Here is a 17,381-nt window from a genome sequence, read left to right on the forward strand (position 1 = left end):
AAAAAACTTCTAAAAACTGATTGTTTTGCTGTATTATAAATAAAAAGAAAATCTCTTTTTTTTTCAGCAAAAAACAAATATATTTTATTACAAGAGTGTTGCATGTCAGTGTTGGCCAAGACGAATGCCTAGCCAATCCAGAACATGGCGGCATGTGACGAGGCGGCATTTGATCTTTCTCCTTCTAGAACAGAATATGAGCGAGTTCGGTTCTGATCATTTCGTTAAAAGCTGTTCAACAACTAAAATTAACTTTTGTGTCCTTTCTTTATGCTTTACATTTTGTACACTTGAAATAACTGGCAGCGAGGCTATGCACTTGGCCAGCAAAGTGCGTTCTGTGAGCACACTCCGACCAGAGTGCACTCTTCTGTGAGTACACTCTACTTGCAAAGTTTAGATTTGGGAAAGTGCACCTAAACTGTGTGACACTCTCTGTAAGTGCACTTAACTTTCCCACTTGACAGGGATATTCGTCTGACCTGAAACAGTCTTTTCTCTCTCTCTCTCTCTCTCTCTTTACAGCACACTTGAAAGAAATTGTACATGCTCTTCATAGCACAAAACAGCGAGAGGATGGCGACGTTTCCTCCCGATGTGTTTTGTGGAAAGAACTTATGCACGTTTAGTAAATCTGAATATGATTTCAGTGCCAATGAGGAATATATTTTGTTTTCAGAAGACCAGCAAACATCCTTGTGTAAGAGCACTGATTGACGTAATAGTTCTGCGGAAACCCGCAAGGTGAAGAGAAGTAATGAATAAAGGGAAAATCACATCCACCCGTTCGTAGCAATTGCTACAAAGAAAACCCATACGGGTTCTTTGAAACAAAAGCCTCAGAGTTGAAGAAAAATTCGTCCCAGTCCAGGACTCGAACCCGGGACCACCACCTTTCCGGGGCAGCCGCTCTACTATCTGAGATAACCAGGCGGCTAGCAGATGGCAGGGCGAAGTCGAATTTGTCGACAACATGAAGCAAAGGCAAGCGTTTGATGTAATAGTTCTGTACAGTAGTAGTTGCAGCAATTGTAGTAGTAGTTCTGTAGCAATTGCTACGTACGTGTGGATGTCTGATTCTCCCTTTATTCATAAGAGCACTGAGTAAGAAAGTGACGGTGAGGTCTTTAGAGAAAATTGTTCCCAATGTGATTAGCCAGAATGTGATGCTGGCTGGAGGCTGTAGCACCCTGTACAATATCCTCAGCCAACATCACACTCTGGGTAATTATCATCAGGTATGAAGAAATGCTCTTTCTGCAAATATCTGTGAAGTAGCTCCTGGCTGAAATGATCACTTAGGGAGTAAATAATTATAACCGCAAAAGGTTAAGCCTAATGGATTGGTTGCTCGTGTCTTCCAGTGCCGGCTCATCATCAGCCAGATGACGTCAACACGGTGTGAGGCGCTGAACCTGCTGCTTCTCCCTATGGCGCTTGGTGTGGCTGGCTGCCTGTGGTTGCAGGCAGACGAGACCCTGGTGCTCTGCCTGTTGGCCACCCTGGTGGCTCTTGCACACGTGCACTATGGCGTCTGCGTGGTAAGGGCTTGTTCAAGTTGGGCCAGCTTGCCACACTTGGTTGTTGCATGGATGTTGTGCGCTGCTAGTGGCTCCAAGAGAAGCAACACGGACATGAAATTGCACTTTTTCTTGACTTATGTTTCCTATGCACCTGCCAATCAAGTTTGTCTGCATCTCTCAGTGCTGCTAGTAAGTGTACTTAGCCATAATGATTTGTTAGCTGGTACCTTGCTTGTATTTAAGTGCATCATGACAATATGTGCATGGTCATTGACAAAGGTACCTACGATCAAGAACAAAGTGATCACACAGAGTGTGTTCACATCATTCTTGCCCATTGTCTTTCTGTCACGTTGTAGTTAATAATGAATTTACATCACCTCACTTGGTTTTCAGTTCTTATGTCAGTCATTTCTAGGAGTGCACGAATATTAAAAACTTAAGAATAACGAATCGAATAGTCACTGTTCGTAAATGCAAATATCTTTCCAGTACATTTCAAAGCATCAACTGCACCCAAATAAACATAACATTGGAGCAAAAGTATGGTAAATTTTCACCCCTGTGGGCATAGTATAAACGTAAAACACGAGAACTTGCATAGTGGAGCAGGCTACATCATTCAGGCAGCCATACTTTACTGGCTGTACAGCGATCATTTGCACACTCTGATGAGCTCTGTGTACGCAAAGAAACTACTACTACTTTGTACCTAATGCCCCATTTGTGCTTTTAATCAACACTCCATGATGTATCGTATAATTACAGAAACTTGCTAACTTTACTGGGATGTGAACATTGTTTTGTATTAATTGTGATAATGGCAATTTATTATTTGAAAACTACCATATTTTTTCACGTATAACCCATCACCACATATAAACCACACCCCCAATTACGAAAACAAGAAAAGAAAAAAAATCTGCGCAACAATTGCTTACAAAAACACTCAAATCTTTGCAACCCCCCCTCCCTTCCATCTTCGGCAATGCTGATAAAGCTGGATTCACAGGATGGACGTGATTGCGGACAAACCACTAATGTGACATCCGATGTGCATCAGATCACTTCGCTGGTGCAGCTAGCATTCACACGACAGAGGGTGACAGTGTGACTGGAGTAGCCTTTGTGTGGGCAACGGTTATTTCGCTCTTCGCTGTATCGTAAAGTGCTTCACATGGACTGAGGGAACGCCGCGGGAACGGGTGACATACGAGTTTGCCGTACGTGCGCCGTGCTGCCATGAAGCCTTACCTCCAGGTGAAAATTACATATAACTCGCACCTCCAACTTTACTGTTAACTTTATTGAATGTTTGGTGCGAGTTATATGCATGAAAATACGGCATTCTATATTCAATTCGATTCGCTTCTGGCACTGTTTGATTCATATTCTACCTGACTTTAAAAATCACTATTTGCAAACCCCTAGTAATTTCTAGTAGTGTGGGCTCCTTTTATTGCTCCAGACTATATTTTCAGTGCTCTGCATCTTCACTTCGGCAGAGAACAGAGCCACTCCGGAGCATATGGCAAAAATACCACCGCATTACTTCAGTGCTGATACTGCTTGTGCAATAGCATATTATTCGCAGCAGTCAAGTTCTGCAGTCATACCATATTTCTAAACATACATAATGCACACATGAATATAATACAGAGGTGGAATGTTTTAGGTTTCAAAAAGATTAACTGCATTATCACCATTGTAAAACAGCCCAAATTTTGTGCAGTATTGACAGCAAGTGACATGCGAAGTCTAATGTCGGCTTTTTCAGATGCCTGCTGCTCTAACCATGTGCTGGAAAAGGAAAAAAAAAGCCTTAATTTTTTCCTTTATTGTCATGGCAATATACGGACACTAAAGGCGCATTCACACTGTGGCCTCCACCACTGCTGCATGCATGGCCTGTGCACAAAGGTTTAGAGGATCTCCAGAGTGCATTTGGCTGCAAAGCGGACGCACTATCAATAGAGAGATAAATTGGCTCAGTGGTGGAGCCAGGCCGGCATTTCGTCTTCTGCTACTGGCTTGAATGTTGCACACGCACACATGCTACAAGCACACTAGCATTCCTGCAGAGCTGCTGTGTGTGTGCACCGGCATGAAAGAAGCCCATGAGTACACACAAAACTGCCGCGTGGCTATCCACTCAAGGAACTTGGCGTGTATTCGCGGCTTCTTTCGCACACAGAAAAACTTTTGTGTAGCATGCATTGAGCAACAGTAAGCTGTATCGGGAGTTTTTCATGTTGCTATACAATTTTCTCATTAGCACTTTTAATCTAATTGTAATATTTGAGAAGCTGATTAATTAAGGCTAATTATGTAATTAGGCGGGTTGCAAGAAATAAACGGGATATCACCAAGCAGCGGCAAACAACATTACCTTGGTTCTGTCTAGCTACGTAGCGTTTGCATATTTTTAATGTTTGGCTCAAGTTAAAGGGACACTGAAGGCAAATATCAAGTCGAGCTAGATTGAAAGATTAGGCTTCTGTAATAATGGACTCTCCATTCATAATGGAAACAGCTTTTGTAAGCGAGGAAATGACGTAAATAAAAAATCGAAGTGGTGCCATCTGTTGTGGACTATGGTACCTCTCATGTGTGGCAGCAGCACCTCTGATGCATAGAGGGGGGTCACGACTCACCTCTGAGAGTGGTATCGCTTTTCTTTGTTTGCAACGGCCGGGCAGTGGCAGCAATGTGCGGCAATTGACCACCCTGCCGGCTCTGGCCTGGAGGCTCATGTGACTGTAACCGGTAAACTGAACCCAAGCAGATCCGCAGAGTGAATCACGCAAGCTGAACACCTGCACCCACCAAGCAGTACGTTTTGCTTCGTATAGAGAGCTGAATAAAGAGTGTACAGAAAACATAACGGCATGGAGGGCAGTCATATGGAGATGACGTCAAGTCCTCCACTTTGATGCGGGCGGTTCAAATTGAGCAACAGCGGGACCTTCGACGGCAATTTCCTATGCAAGAAATTTATATATTGACACACAGACAGCAATAATTTACTTCTAGACAAATAACACTGATGATCTAGCTCAACTTAATGTTTTCCTTTAGTGTCCCTTAAAGTGAAACGCCTTGTATATGTTGGCTGCAGTTGAGCCTGCCAAGTTCTTTAGTAGCTTTGGGTCATACTCAGTGCTTACTCTCTCCCTCTTTTTATTCCCCTTTCCCCCACCCCAGTGTAGGATAGAAAACCAGGTGCTCGTCTGGATGACCTCCCTGTCTTTCCTGTCATAGCTCTGTCTCTCTTTGGGTTGTAGATTTTCTTTGCTAGTATATGTTATTTCTCACATTTTTTTTGAAAAGCTTATGAAGAATATTCTGTAATTATGACTGCTCCATTCCCATTCTCCATTTGTCTAAAGGCACCCACATGTTTGACCTAGCTTTTACCATTCGGGTTATATATTTTACCATGTCTCAAACACATTCCGTCTGCAATCTGAAAAACTAAGGTCCCAGAAGTGCGCGGACAGTGCACAGCTTTCATGGTTGTCAGACGAGAATTCTGCAAGCTACCAAGAATCTCCAGGCAAATAAAGAACTGGTATACTTGTTATAGAACGTCCATACCGTGCCAAAACATTTATAAACACGTCTCTGCATGTGCCCTCATCTGCTGTTATTTTTACTTCCGCGTGCAAAGAAGGGTTGGGATATTTTTCCAGTGTTTACAAAATATCTGGGAGATACACCCACTTCTCATGTTTTTTTTATTTTCCATGGCTTCAAATTTCTGGACATTTTACATCGCTACCTTTAACGCCACTGGTGGTGCTCCTTACCTCACCTATGTTAAAACTCCTGGTAGCAACTGGGGAACTGTTTCTGCCAAGGAGCAGTTGTCTAGCATGCTGCATCATTCTAACATGTCACACCCGCATTCACTTAGAAGACCATCCCAGGAGCTCAAGTGCAATGTTAAACCTTGCTATCGCTGTCAGTGCATCGCGCTTCAGGTGAAACTACCGATTCCCCCCACCCCTCCTTTCAAGAAACATGCACAGATTCAAAACTTTGTGCGGTGGTTCATTGTAGTAAAGGCCACTCCATGACATGGCACTACAGCAATAACACCAACGTGCTTATTTATTTCATCATGTACACCTGAAAGCAATACCCCTGCAAGCAATAATTCCCTTAAGGCTAGGTTGTGGAGAAGTGTGTGTAACAAGTGCACAACTGGGACCACTTGCACGAAGTCATAATTTTTATTTTATTTCGAAACACTGTCATGGCATGCATTCACAATCTTGTGTCACAATGCAGGTTCAGCAAATGTGCCATCACTTCCACATCCACTGCTTCTCCCTGAAGAGGCCACCTGTGGAGTAGGCCAACGCAGCTGCTGTACAGAGAATATAAAAAACAGAGAGGACTGCTTTTTAAGGACCCCATCGATGCCATGTTGGGGGGTGCAGTGCTAGTACAGACAATAGGTGTGTGTCTTTTTGTGAGCGTGTGTGTGTCATCATGGGAGGGGCCAGAGTAGTATTGTAGCAGTGGCCTCATTCTTGCAAGATGCTCAGGATGGGGCTAGACTGCTGCGGAAGCGCAGGATACAACTGTGAACCTTGAGGGCGGGACCAAGCTTGAGCCGGAGGTTGCGCACCAGGTCGGTTTGGCTGAGCAGCAGGAAGGCCTCGCCATCGATCTCCTGCATCACAGTAAAGAAGACCCACATGCTGCGTTCACACACACATGCAAGCTACTGATGATGACAACATACAACAAGGGTGTGGCGACTAGAAGGGGCAGTGTAGTCGCAGAGAGGCCATGAAGTCGGTTGTCACTGTACAACTACCGCATGGACTGCGAACGGGGGTGGCGACCTGGATGCCATGTTCTCCTTCTCTGTGCAGCCGACATCCGTTGGGGGGTCTGTGGAAATGAAACTACTGAAATGCTCTTCAAAGACACCCATAGCCGGCAATTACCAATGACGCAAGCATCTGTATGATATTGCGTAACGTGTTCAACTTGTATCTTCTGACCTCTGCCAGTACTGGGAAGTAAAAAGCATGTAACCCATACAGTGCAATGCTATTCTAGTGAAAATATGGTGCTGAGCACGTCTTCCAAAGAACAGGCCCGACCCTTCTCCCCGTTACATCTATGAAGCATGGCCAGAGCTCCACAGTCCACGCTTCTGCCCCCTGAACCAAGCCAGTCACGGCACCCTGCACAAGTTTGAACAGGCCTCTGTCTGCACTGCTTCCCAGAAAAAAACTGGGAGCAATCCACGAAGTTGTACATTTCACGACGTTGCTTTCTGCTGCACGCACCGCACAGCTTGAACATGAGTGGCAACATCCCAGCGTGATGGAAACAGCCATGCTGTACATCTCTCAGGGTGACCAAGAGATCATCTAATGCAGCCGAAAATAAAGCCTTATCACGAAGTCATCTTTCAATTTCTTTAGTGACGGCAACGTCACTTTCATGAACCATTTGAGCATGATGCAAAAGGTAAAACACTCATAACAGACCTCTCCATCTCTGTTTTGTCAATGAAAGGAATCTGGTAAGGAAGTACAGACCTTTTTCACCGACTATTTTGCTCACTATAAATGCAATTATGATTTTGGGTAGACTACGGTTATACCAATACTGAAAATCAAGAGAAATGTTGGTCAGGCTCCTTTGAGGTATTTAAGCTGCAGGAGCCGCTACTGAACACAAAAAGTCAAAGTGCCTGTTAAAATCCCTAAAGAAAATGTCTCCACATAAACAACTGCTCTTTGCTTTGTCTTACAACAGCATGAAATCGCTCCAGAGACAGCGTACGTGTGGCATCTGTGTGTTGCACGATTTGCAAGAAACTGAGAATGTGTCTGTGCAATTTCCCAGCACTGTCAAATGACTAACTAAAAGTCTAGCATGGGCATTTGGCTGCTTGAAATTTGTGTTCCTAGTTTCATATTGCGTTTGTTGCTATTACATAATGGGGTAAAGTAACACATAACAAACCGCCCAGTGCAGCAGCCACCTGGATACCTATACGTTTTTTTAGTTTCTTTTATGCCCGTTTATACGTGCCTACATTCGCTTCAACATCTTTCTTAGCATGAATAGTCTATAACCGGCACTCTAAAAAAAAAGAAATTGCATGCAAATAAGCTCCAGAGTGCATTTTATTACTCGTACTTCAGCGTGCTCTCCAAATGCTTTACATAAGGTAACTAACACATTACAAATGGCCATTGGAGCAGCCGCGTAAATACCTATATGTTTTTTTAAATTCCCATTTACACGTGCCTAATTCGCTTCAACATTTTTCTTAGCATGAACAGTCTATAAACCGGCACTCAAAAAGAAAGAAAATGCACGAAAGTAAGCTCTAAACTAAGTAATGCGTTTTCTTATTATTTGTCAGCGTGCTTTCCTAATGCCCGTACGTCAAGCTGATGGGACCTCGACGGATGGCACCTGCTCTCCAGCGCCATCTGTCCCAAAAGGCACGCAACATTACCAAGCCTTTTCTCTCGCTTGGAGGCCAGTTCATACACCTCTCACATTCTGCCACCGTGCTATCGCTCTGGCGCAGTTATCCGCAAGGCACTACATTGTGTACGCTATAGGTACGCCCTGTGGATGGTCTGGCCATTCAAGCATTGCGACTGATATTCTAGCGCCCTGAGTAGTTGGCGTGAACGCAGCACGACACGCCACTGCCATGCAAAATTGCAAATTTTATTTAAAAATCAATGGCCTAAATAAGAAAACCTGCTACCAACAGTCACTAGGTAATAACTTTTTTTTTTAATGCAACAAACCTAATCAAGTTTGGTGCAGTGGTCGCACCAAAAGGAGAAAACCGATTTCTCCTTTCCCATTAATTTAGAAAAAAAAGCCCCCGAGCTAAAGCTTCCTCTTAATTTAGCACTACGGCGGCGCAATATGACGGTGGTGTGATAGCCCCTCCCGAAGCCCAATTTTCTTCCCGATTTCGAAGATGAGGCACTAAAAGATTGAAATTTTCCGAAATCCTGCTCTGTATTTCTTTAAAATTTTACCATGAGATAAAGGAAGGTCTTAGTACTGCATACAAAACAATAAATAAGAAATCACAAATTCTGAGCAAGTCGACCATTTCATTGCCACGTCCCCCCTTAATTTCCTGATTTTTTTTGCGTTTTTGGGTGATACAAATTTCCCCACCATCCCAAGAGATTTGTTTCGTCAAGATTATACTGTATTAGGGTCCTATTGCATATACAGTCAAACATTGTTATAACAAAGCTGCACCCAACGCAAAAATACCTTTGCTATATCCAATATTCGTTATAACTTATAAGCATATATGCAGTAAAAGCTTGTTAATGCGAATTTTACAAGGACATGCACTGAATTCAAGTTAAACTAACAGAAGTGACAAACAGTGATAAATTATGAAAAGAGTGGAAGCTATTCTAGAAGCATCAGCTTTTATTTACATAAGAAATCCACGATCGTATTCTACTGTTTTATACTCTGAAAGCAATCACTCAGCTTATCTTCAAGAGCTTAAATTTGTCGCAAAGCATCTTCCTCATCCTGTTCAAAACGGAACAGCCATGCGTGATTTAGACCTTCCATTACCTGCGATAACAAAGGCCACACCAGTGCTTGCTCATCCTCATCCGTGTAATCATCGTCATCTTCTACTGTGTAGTCATCACTGACTACTTGGGCGATGATCTCATCGTCTGTATGGCACCGCAAACCATGGTGCAGATGTCAACACATAGTCTGCGAATTCCATGTTGCCACATGTTGTTGACAACAATGTGTGAGCATGTGACCAAAGATACCACGCTTTTCCACTGGCTCACTGGCGCTTTCAGCAAGATGATTAGGCACATGGTGCATAATCTCTCTGATAACTCAAGTGTGCCAGTAGAGGGCACAAATGATATCTCCAGCCATGTGCTCTCGAATTAACAGATCCGATGCCTGTAACTGAACAAGAGTGCGATCGTTCTCCTCAGGTCCACTAGTCCCTGGTTAGTTGCCACATGACAAAGACATTGCAGCATGCACATAGTTTAGGTCTGGTTGCTGCGACAGAAACATCCCACAGCACACACAATGGCGCACTGACGCAGCAAAGACTATAAAAAACAGTGCGACTTATTGTGCTTGCCCAATGAGGTGGACATACAACATGAGCCACATGTTCCACTGTTGATGTTGGTACAACCAACCATTTGCAAAAATAAACGTAAAAACATAGTGGCCATGACACATTCTGGCTCGATTAGTCTTTTCTTGTGCGTGCAGTCCGCAAATGCAGAGCCTTCAAGATCTGAGGGAGCTATCGCTGGGGCATGTATCGATGACGACAGAGATGAACACATTGCACCACCTGTCGCTTAGCTGGGAAAGTGACCGTCAGCCACAGTGGCACGCAGTTTCAATAATCTGTGGTGGACCGAATTTGCATGCAAATTAAAAAGCTTTTTAACATATATGGAGTCCTATGGAGCTTGGCCGGACTGTGCCAGTCAGCTTGAATTATCCAAAATGTCAGATGAATGAGGTGCAAATTAATGAGCTTTCAGTGTATTCGTTGCATGCTAATAAAATGGAAGAGCAGATTTACTTTGTTATACCTAACAATTCATTATGTGCAAGGTTACTATATCAGTGTTCCACTGTACGAAGTTTCTGTGATGTACAAAGGAAGGAAGAGATATAATTTCTGTGGTTTCTCCTCTGATGCCCTTGGCGCACACACAGCTTTTGAGACACTCTTTTGAAGGACCATCTGCACAGATACGTCCATACTTGCAAGTTACCCATGGTTGTGCACTGAATTACACTCCTCATATTTCAATGGCACTAACCTGTTCTTTGAAAATGGCAGCAAGACCTTGGCACCCTGGCAGGGAGCTGACAAAGTGTGCCACTTGGCTCAGGGACCAGTCTGACACCAACGATCCCGGCACCAGATCCAACTGCGGCCAGTGCTGCTCAAGACCCAGAGGGCGCTCTTCTGACCGTGTCGCTCCAAAGACCGATTGATGCACAGTCTGTGGCAACTCTGCAAATGGATCAGACAAGTGATCTCGTGCAGACAGACACACACATGCAAAAAGAAAAAAAAAGCTAACTTTACAGGCAAGTGACACATGTACAGCACGTAGGTGACACCGTCTTGCATGGTCAGCAAGGTGCATCCATGCTGCCACAGTGGCACCACTGATTCACAAAGTGTGTGCTGTTAAAAAAATGTTTTCGAGGTGTAATTTCGTCACACCATAAACACTGTACACAATGCACAATCGCATTTGGACTTTATACAAAACATGACGCTTCTTGGTTTCAGCAGTCACTCTTGGTTGCGTGATTTGAGGGATGCATCCACAAACAGCTGCATTTAATTCAACCATGTGACCATCCGCAGCTGCAGAAGTTTCTATTTATTTTCTCGGTATTCCTTCGCAGTGACAACGAAATTTCAATATATTGAAGTCATGTACAAACATAATTCGTTATATTGAGGTTCAAAATACATTGTGTTTCATTGGCCAAGAAATTAAAACAAGTTAAATAGTTTGTTATACGGAGAATTCTGTTATATTAAGGTTCATTATATTAAGCTTTGACTGTATTTCGAACTTGAAATTGTGCATGAACATTTCTCCATATCTACATTATCTTAACCTAGACTTTTTACCCAGTTGAACATATAATTGCAGTTTGCCCTAAACCCTTTGGGAGTCAATGCCGTAAAATATGGTGCCACATACAAGTCCTAAATTGTATATGTCACATATTTATGGTACCATCTCTATGTTTGAAAAACATGCCAATGTTTCAACTATTTATTGCCCAGCAAATGCTTCCACCCTGTGTGGATAATAGAATTCTTAATTTTTTTTTCCGTGGTCTCTTGGTTTTAATTGCATCGGTTTTATAAGCTTGCGTTTCAGTGACAACTCTCGCATCCACGCGTGCAAGGGCGTGCAGCAGGTAATTTTGGTTTCATTTTGCAGGCTGTTTCTGTTCGTTGCACTCGTAAAAATGCATGTCTATCTGGTTTCTAATCTCTCAGAAAGTCACCGCTAGATGCTCACTCGTTTATTGCTCACAGAAGTGCGATTACATCTGTTCATAAGTGGGTGATAGTATATACAAATGATGCTGCTGTGCCTTCGTTTTATTTCATGAGACTCAGCTTCCGAAAACTGATTGTCCCTTGTTGCCAATGGAATGAAGGATTACTGCAAGTTTTTGACTCGTTTGGTTCTTCTGACGGGCACACAACCACCGAATTCTCTTGCGTGTGCTTGCATACATGGTTCAATTACGCTGTAGGCGTAGGTGCTGGTTGCTGTGTTGCTGTGTTGCGAGTGATCAAGCGGCAATTCCTCCAATGTGGACTGCTACCCAAGTGCCGAATCAGAATACATCTGTTCAGCGTATCTACATTTTAAATCTTATTTATGGAAGCCCATCTGTATTCAGAAATAAACAATACCTAAGGAAAATATTTTTTTTTTTCACTTTATGGTCACTCTAAAAAAAAAATAGGTAAATATTTTTCGAGATAGGTCAGTCTGAAGATTTTGAATCTGCAATAAAAAACTTTACCCTGGGGGGTCGCATTTGGCAAAAAACATCTTTACCCTCAATGGGTTTACCACTTCAGGTGCCTATCAATTCTGTGCATTGAAAATTTAGTTTCACTACATTTCATGCATCTTTAAAATTATGAAAAGGGCACAGCTGCAGAATGAAAATAAATTTTCAATCCTTCCTTGTGTTTCATCAAGTTACACAATGTGGACTCTATGTGAGGACACGCTACAGGAATGTCAGATATGACAACTTCAACCATTCCATGTCTTCAACTATTTCACAACAAAACAAAGAATTTTTTTTTTTTTTTCCCTCAGTGCTCATTCTCTGGCAGCAGACAGCGCGTGTGAATGCATACAATTCAGAAATGCGCACTAGCCTCCTTTACGGTCTTATATATGAGGCCGAGTGTGCAAGGTGGGTGAAAGAAGGGTTCAAATTGCCACAAGGTGAGAAACAGCTCTGAATGGCTACCAGTACAGTAATTAGATGTCTTGGCACTCTTACTGTGACCGAAGATGGTGCGTAAGGAATTGTGGAACATATGCTGTCCCATGAAAGTCGCCCCTTTCTACTTTTAATATGCTTCACTGCATAAAACATCTGTACGGCGGTGATGCTAACTTAAAGGAAACTGCCATCATGCAAGGTATATTAAGCTTTTGTCTCACACGCACTCTTCGACGCCCGTCTTGACCTGAAGTGAACTGAGGTAGGCTAAATACTAAATCTGACTTCGGCTAGCTACCTAGCGTATAATGACAATAATGATGTGGTTGTACTGCATGACACGGTTTTCAAAACTTTCTTTGTGGTGGGGCTGGGGCAGCCTTTCCGTGAAATTTATGGCCATGTCCGTACAATCGTATTGGTCAGAATTTGGGAGCCTCCCAGAAAAATTGGGAGTTGGTAAGTACGTATATGCACAGTTCCTTAATTACAGCCTCATCTCATCCTGTTCAAAGAAGAGAATAGCCTTCTACACTGTGAATAGAGGTGTATAAACTAAGTATTAATGCATTCACAATTCAGTGTGTGGATTTGCAAGCAGTATGACAGAACATTCTTATTTGTGAAAGATATTAAAAAAATATACCTTCAGAATTTTCCTACAGTCATCTTAACAGGAACAGTAACTGGTGGCTTGATCTGTATCGTTATATCAATGCACTTGCAAAAATCCCTATGGCCATCATAATACAAACTTATTTTTCTGTGTTATGACAGTTTCATTTAATCATTTTCTGGGTTTGGCTTATGAGGTGATGTACTTATCACCTTAACTAGAACAGAAACATGTGCTGCACATGTGGTGGGAACAATGAAAACACAATGGAAGCAATAACATGCAGAACATGTGCTAATCTCACAAGCAGCTCACCCAACAAGCAACTTTTATCTACTAAATACCTTAATCAGTTCTAAAAACTTGTAGGAATTGAGGTACGCCCCAGCGTCTTTGTGTGAGCATTTACCTGTTCTGTCATCTCTATGCTTCTCCCTTTCCACTCGCGGTGGTTTGCAATGGGGGCACTCACATTGCCAGTGGCGGTTCGGCAGTGTCGGTAGAGCAAGTGTGAGGGCGACCTCTTCGTGACGGCAGTGGGTACGTACGCGTTTTCTTCTCGTCCACCGGCCCTCTTTGTTAGGGTCCCAGATTTAAGCTCGCCTACGGTGCCTTTGCATGTACAGCGAGCGCATACCTTGTGTAAATTATTCTCTGGACGCTAAACTGAAAGGTGGTGCCCAGTGCTCGTGCACAGTCGTACTGCACCGAGCCGCACTTATCGGAGGCCCATGCCAAACTAGATTGCCTGAGCACTCACGAGTGGGCTCATTCGTTATTGTGAGAGCAAGTAGCATAGCATCGAGGACTTTTCCTAGCGGCATGTCATGGGGAGCCATCCTCTCTCAATGATGTGCTAGCAGCACCCCTGTCTGTATTTTTCGCCCTTGGCGTGGGAGTCCGTTGATTTCCACGTTGACCCAGGACTAGGCATTTGTGCAGTGTTGGGTGTCACCAGAGACAAATAAACGGTTTCTGCTAACTTAGGGCAATACTGTGTTCTCTTGCGTGCTTAGCACTCAGTGCACCCCACTTTTTCAGCCTTAGTGCACGCACAGCGGTACGCAGGAGTAAGTAAAACGACGGCTGATGCAGCCCTGTGGCTCACTAAGCGTGAACTCGTGGTGGTCTGCACTCTGGTGAGATACAAGACTCCCACAAACTTCAGTGCTGTATCAATGCCTGTCTTTATCACTATATTTGCATGCTGTCAATTCAATTACTCGTTAATTGAATCAATGCATAAAAATATTACAGAAATCTGCATATTAATCTGCAGAGTATCCCACTCCCTGCAGTTTCTCACCTTGATTCTTGAGCCGTCCTGCATTGGGTACAACATCAGGCGTCCGTATCCTACAAAGTGAAAAGTTTGACAGCACAGTTTAGCATTCTCAAGACAATGAAGAGAGTGGTAGGCTATTGGCACAAACTATCCCACAAGATTTACTCCCATATTCTAGAAAGCTAAATTTCTTCGTAATTAACATGCATAAACTGAAATTGATGAGTGCACTGGAAAGTTTCCAATGCCAAGTTTGCACTGCAGTCCTCAATATCAAGTTGCATTCACAAGCAGAGAAGAAAATCAGCTTTATCACGCAATCTGTGGTCCGTATACTTTGGCTCATGGGTGCACAGGTTAAACACCAGCCCCGTGTCCTCTAGGAACCTAAGGAGGCAAATGCAGCACACCTTGGTGTCTAACAATAGCACTGTTGGTTACCAGCAGACAGTGCGTGGAAGGCAATATAAGCCATGGGTTCACATGTTGCTGTTACCAGATCTCAGCTCTGTAAGCTTGTGGAACTTACTTGCGTGGCCGTCCTCTTCCTCGTGGTTGTGTTGGTGCTGCTGAAGGGCTGTCCTGGCTGCTGTCGTCACCCACATGTGCTGTTGCAAGGGGACAACCAGATGCATTGTGGTGCACCGTGTACTTCTCCTTGAGGTGTCCACTACCATTGCAGCCAGGTGTTGGGCACCGCCTACGCATTGAGCACCAAGACACAAATTCAATTAAATGTCCCATATTAGACCTACTGAAGGCGTGACAAAAGGACAATGAATGGATGTCATGAGAAGTTGTTGCCGTTTAAAATTTTGACTGTAACAAAATAGATCATGAACTTATGTTAAGAACATTACCATATAACAAAGTCATTGATGGCTACAACGAGATTGCCTATCTGTAATAAATACGAAAATAACAGGAATTGCACCTAAGACATGTCTTCTGGTACTCCATTTGCAAATGCTTATTTCTGCCTCTTGTTCTTGAGAAAGAGAGGGTCAGGAGTGTGAATGACAGATCGAGTGGGAGTAGATGATACTTAAGTTGAGATGGAGAAAAAGTGGCGTTGGGCAGAGTCCATGGAACAGATAACCTGTGGTATACTATAACATCAAGAGAATGGGGCCTAAATAATTGGAAACAGTTAAAGGTTATAGGGGTATTACTCAGGCTCGCGCTTGCGCACCTGACCCTTCTCTGGATCGCACAGCGCCGGCGGAGCGGCAGTCGCTCCCTAGCACTTTCGCAGCAGCCCTAGCAGTCAGAGCTGTGACCCCTAACCCGCGGTTCGCAGTGAGTTGCGACCACGGCGGGTTCAGGCCAGGGGGGGACAGGGCGAGTCTCGACCTAAGGTGTTTATTCACCTTAGAGTACAGATATTCCAACAGACAACAACAGCCACAACACACACAAATACAACACAACACAAAACCTCAGCGGCGGAGCATTCCGCACGTCTGGGGCGAAACAAACCGCACAATGTGGGAGCCACAAAAGAGGCTGATAAGAGTTCAGCTCACCCAAAGTGGAACTGCGCTCGGGCCCTGGGGCGGTGAGTCGCACACAAAGGCCGGGCGCAACAGGGGGGACGGCGTGCGGCGGTCTCAGCGGCTGATTTGAGATGCGACCTCTCGCAAGCTCTTCTGCCGTGAGACAAAGATGCGTCGGGGGAATAGCGCTGCTCCCCGAGCGGCGGAGAGGGAAGTCTCCCCGGTTCCAAGAAAGGGAAAGGAGGGAACGGGGTGCCTTGGCTGCAGCGTCGCGGCCAGGCGCGAAGAGCAGCGGGAGTGGCGAAGGTGCCCTCTCCCCGCTACCCTCCGCGAGCGAGCACGTGATCGCGTGATAACCGCGTGGCCGCTCCGGAGATATCGGGATGCGCGTGCGATCCCCACATCCCCCCCTCCTTAAAATAACCCTTTAGCCGCTAAGAGGCCGCCGTCACCTGAGGCTTTCCTGCGAGAGGGACATGCTACTCCGACCGCAACACGGTTTGAGTCCGTGTTGGTGAGGGAGCAGCTCTAGCTGCAGACCGTCGTTGTCGCCGTGTAGGTAGCCGTGAGCCAGGCCAAAACGTTGAAGGATGGTACGGAGCAGCTTGACAGCAGCGGGATGCAGTGGGAGGCAAGAAGGGCGCTGGGTCCAGGTCACCTTGCGTCTCGGTGGCGTCACCTGCCCAGTCGGACGTGCCGGGTCCGTGGTGGCGAAAGGGTCCCTGGATTTTTCTTGGCTGCCTCGATTACGCTGACGCGATCCCCGAACCAGCCTCGAGATGGCGCAGGACAGCTCTTTTGATGTTCTCGGCGGTCGATGCCCTCTGGTATGGTCGAACGCTTTTCTTCCGGTTCGTTCCGACACAGCTCACCCCTTCGCGGGTGTCGGCACGCAAGATCGGCAAAGGCGCGCCGACCCGCCCCGACGATGGCTTGCACCTCGCTGCGCAGCAGGGGTCCACTCTGTCCTTGCGGGAGAAGTGTACGCTCGGCCTTGAGGCTGGCTGCTTGGTTGCGGGGCTTGCAACTCGGTCGCGGAGCTGTGCGGTGCGGTTCGGCGAATTCTGCGCCGCTGCGACCATTCCGGACCGGAAGTCGCCCGCTGCACCTCTCACCTCGCTGTTAGCCGCCGGAGGATGTTTTCTCGCCGCCCGTTGCCTGCACTGCGCTGCTGACTGCTTGCGGCCTGCTCGTCCCCACCGGCAGTGGAGATGGTCTTTCCTTCTTGCTTGATGGTTGTTGCACGGCTCCCGACGGGCGGTCTGCTGCTGCGACAATTCTGTTAGCCCCTCTCGCTTCTTCCAAAGAGAAAGCGCGTGCTCGCTCTGGAAGCCTGCATGCTAGACATCGGAGGAGCATTCCGTCCGATATCGCGCACAATAAAATAGCCTCCGCGAACCGGACAGAGTTAGTTCTGCCGA

At 45.2% G+C, this 17,381-nt stretch overlaps 2 protein-coding genes across 6 annotated transcripts in view; one reads left to right on the forward strand and one right to left on the reverse strand.

The window, feature by feature from the left end:
- The window catches only part of LOC135896444 (ethanolaminephosphotransferase 1), a 48,566-nt gene extending 41,613 nt beyond the window's left edge, over nucleotides 1–6,953 (forward strand). For both annotated transcript variants that reach the window (XM_065424819.2, XM_065424818.2), the window contains exons 8-9: nucleotides 1,365–1,541; nucleotides 5,817–6,953. In XM_065424819.2, coding sequence (XP_065280891.1) covers nucleotides 1,365–1,541; nucleotides 5,817–5,882 — 243 coding nt within the window. In that variant the 3' untranslated portion in view covers nucleotides 5,883–6,953. The remainder of the gene's footprint in view (nucleotides 1–1,364; nucleotides 1,542–5,816) is intronic.
- The window catches only part of l(3)mbt (lethal (3) malignant brain tumor), a 72,034-nt gene continuing 60,718 nt past the window's right edge, over nucleotides 6,066–17,381 (reverse strand). For all 4 annotated transcript variants that reach the window (XM_070539863.1, XM_070539864.1, XM_070539861.1 and 1 more), the window contains exons 13-16: nucleotides 14,994–15,164; nucleotides 14,486–14,535; nucleotides 10,376–10,572; nucleotides 6,066–6,204 (exon numbers count right to left, since the gene is read on the reverse strand). In XM_070539863.1, the coding sequence (XP_070395964.1) occupies nucleotides 6,073–6,204; nucleotides 10,376–10,572; nucleotides 14,486–14,535; nucleotides 14,994–15,164 (550 nt within the window). In that variant the 3' untranslated portion in view covers nucleotides 6,066–6,072. The remainder of the gene's footprint in view (nucleotides 6,205–10,375; nucleotides 10,573–14,485; nucleotides 14,536–14,993; nucleotides 15,165–17,381) is intronic.

The sequence above is a fragment of the Dermacentor albipictus genome, chromosome 6 (genome assembly GCF_038994185.2).
Source record: "Dermacentor albipictus isolate Rhodes 1998 colony chromosome 6, USDA_Dalb.pri_finalv2, whole genome shotgun sequence".
NCBI classification, from domain to species: domain Eukaryota; kingdom Metazoa; phylum Arthropoda; class Arachnida; order Ixodida; family Ixodidae; genus Dermacentor; species Dermacentor albipictus.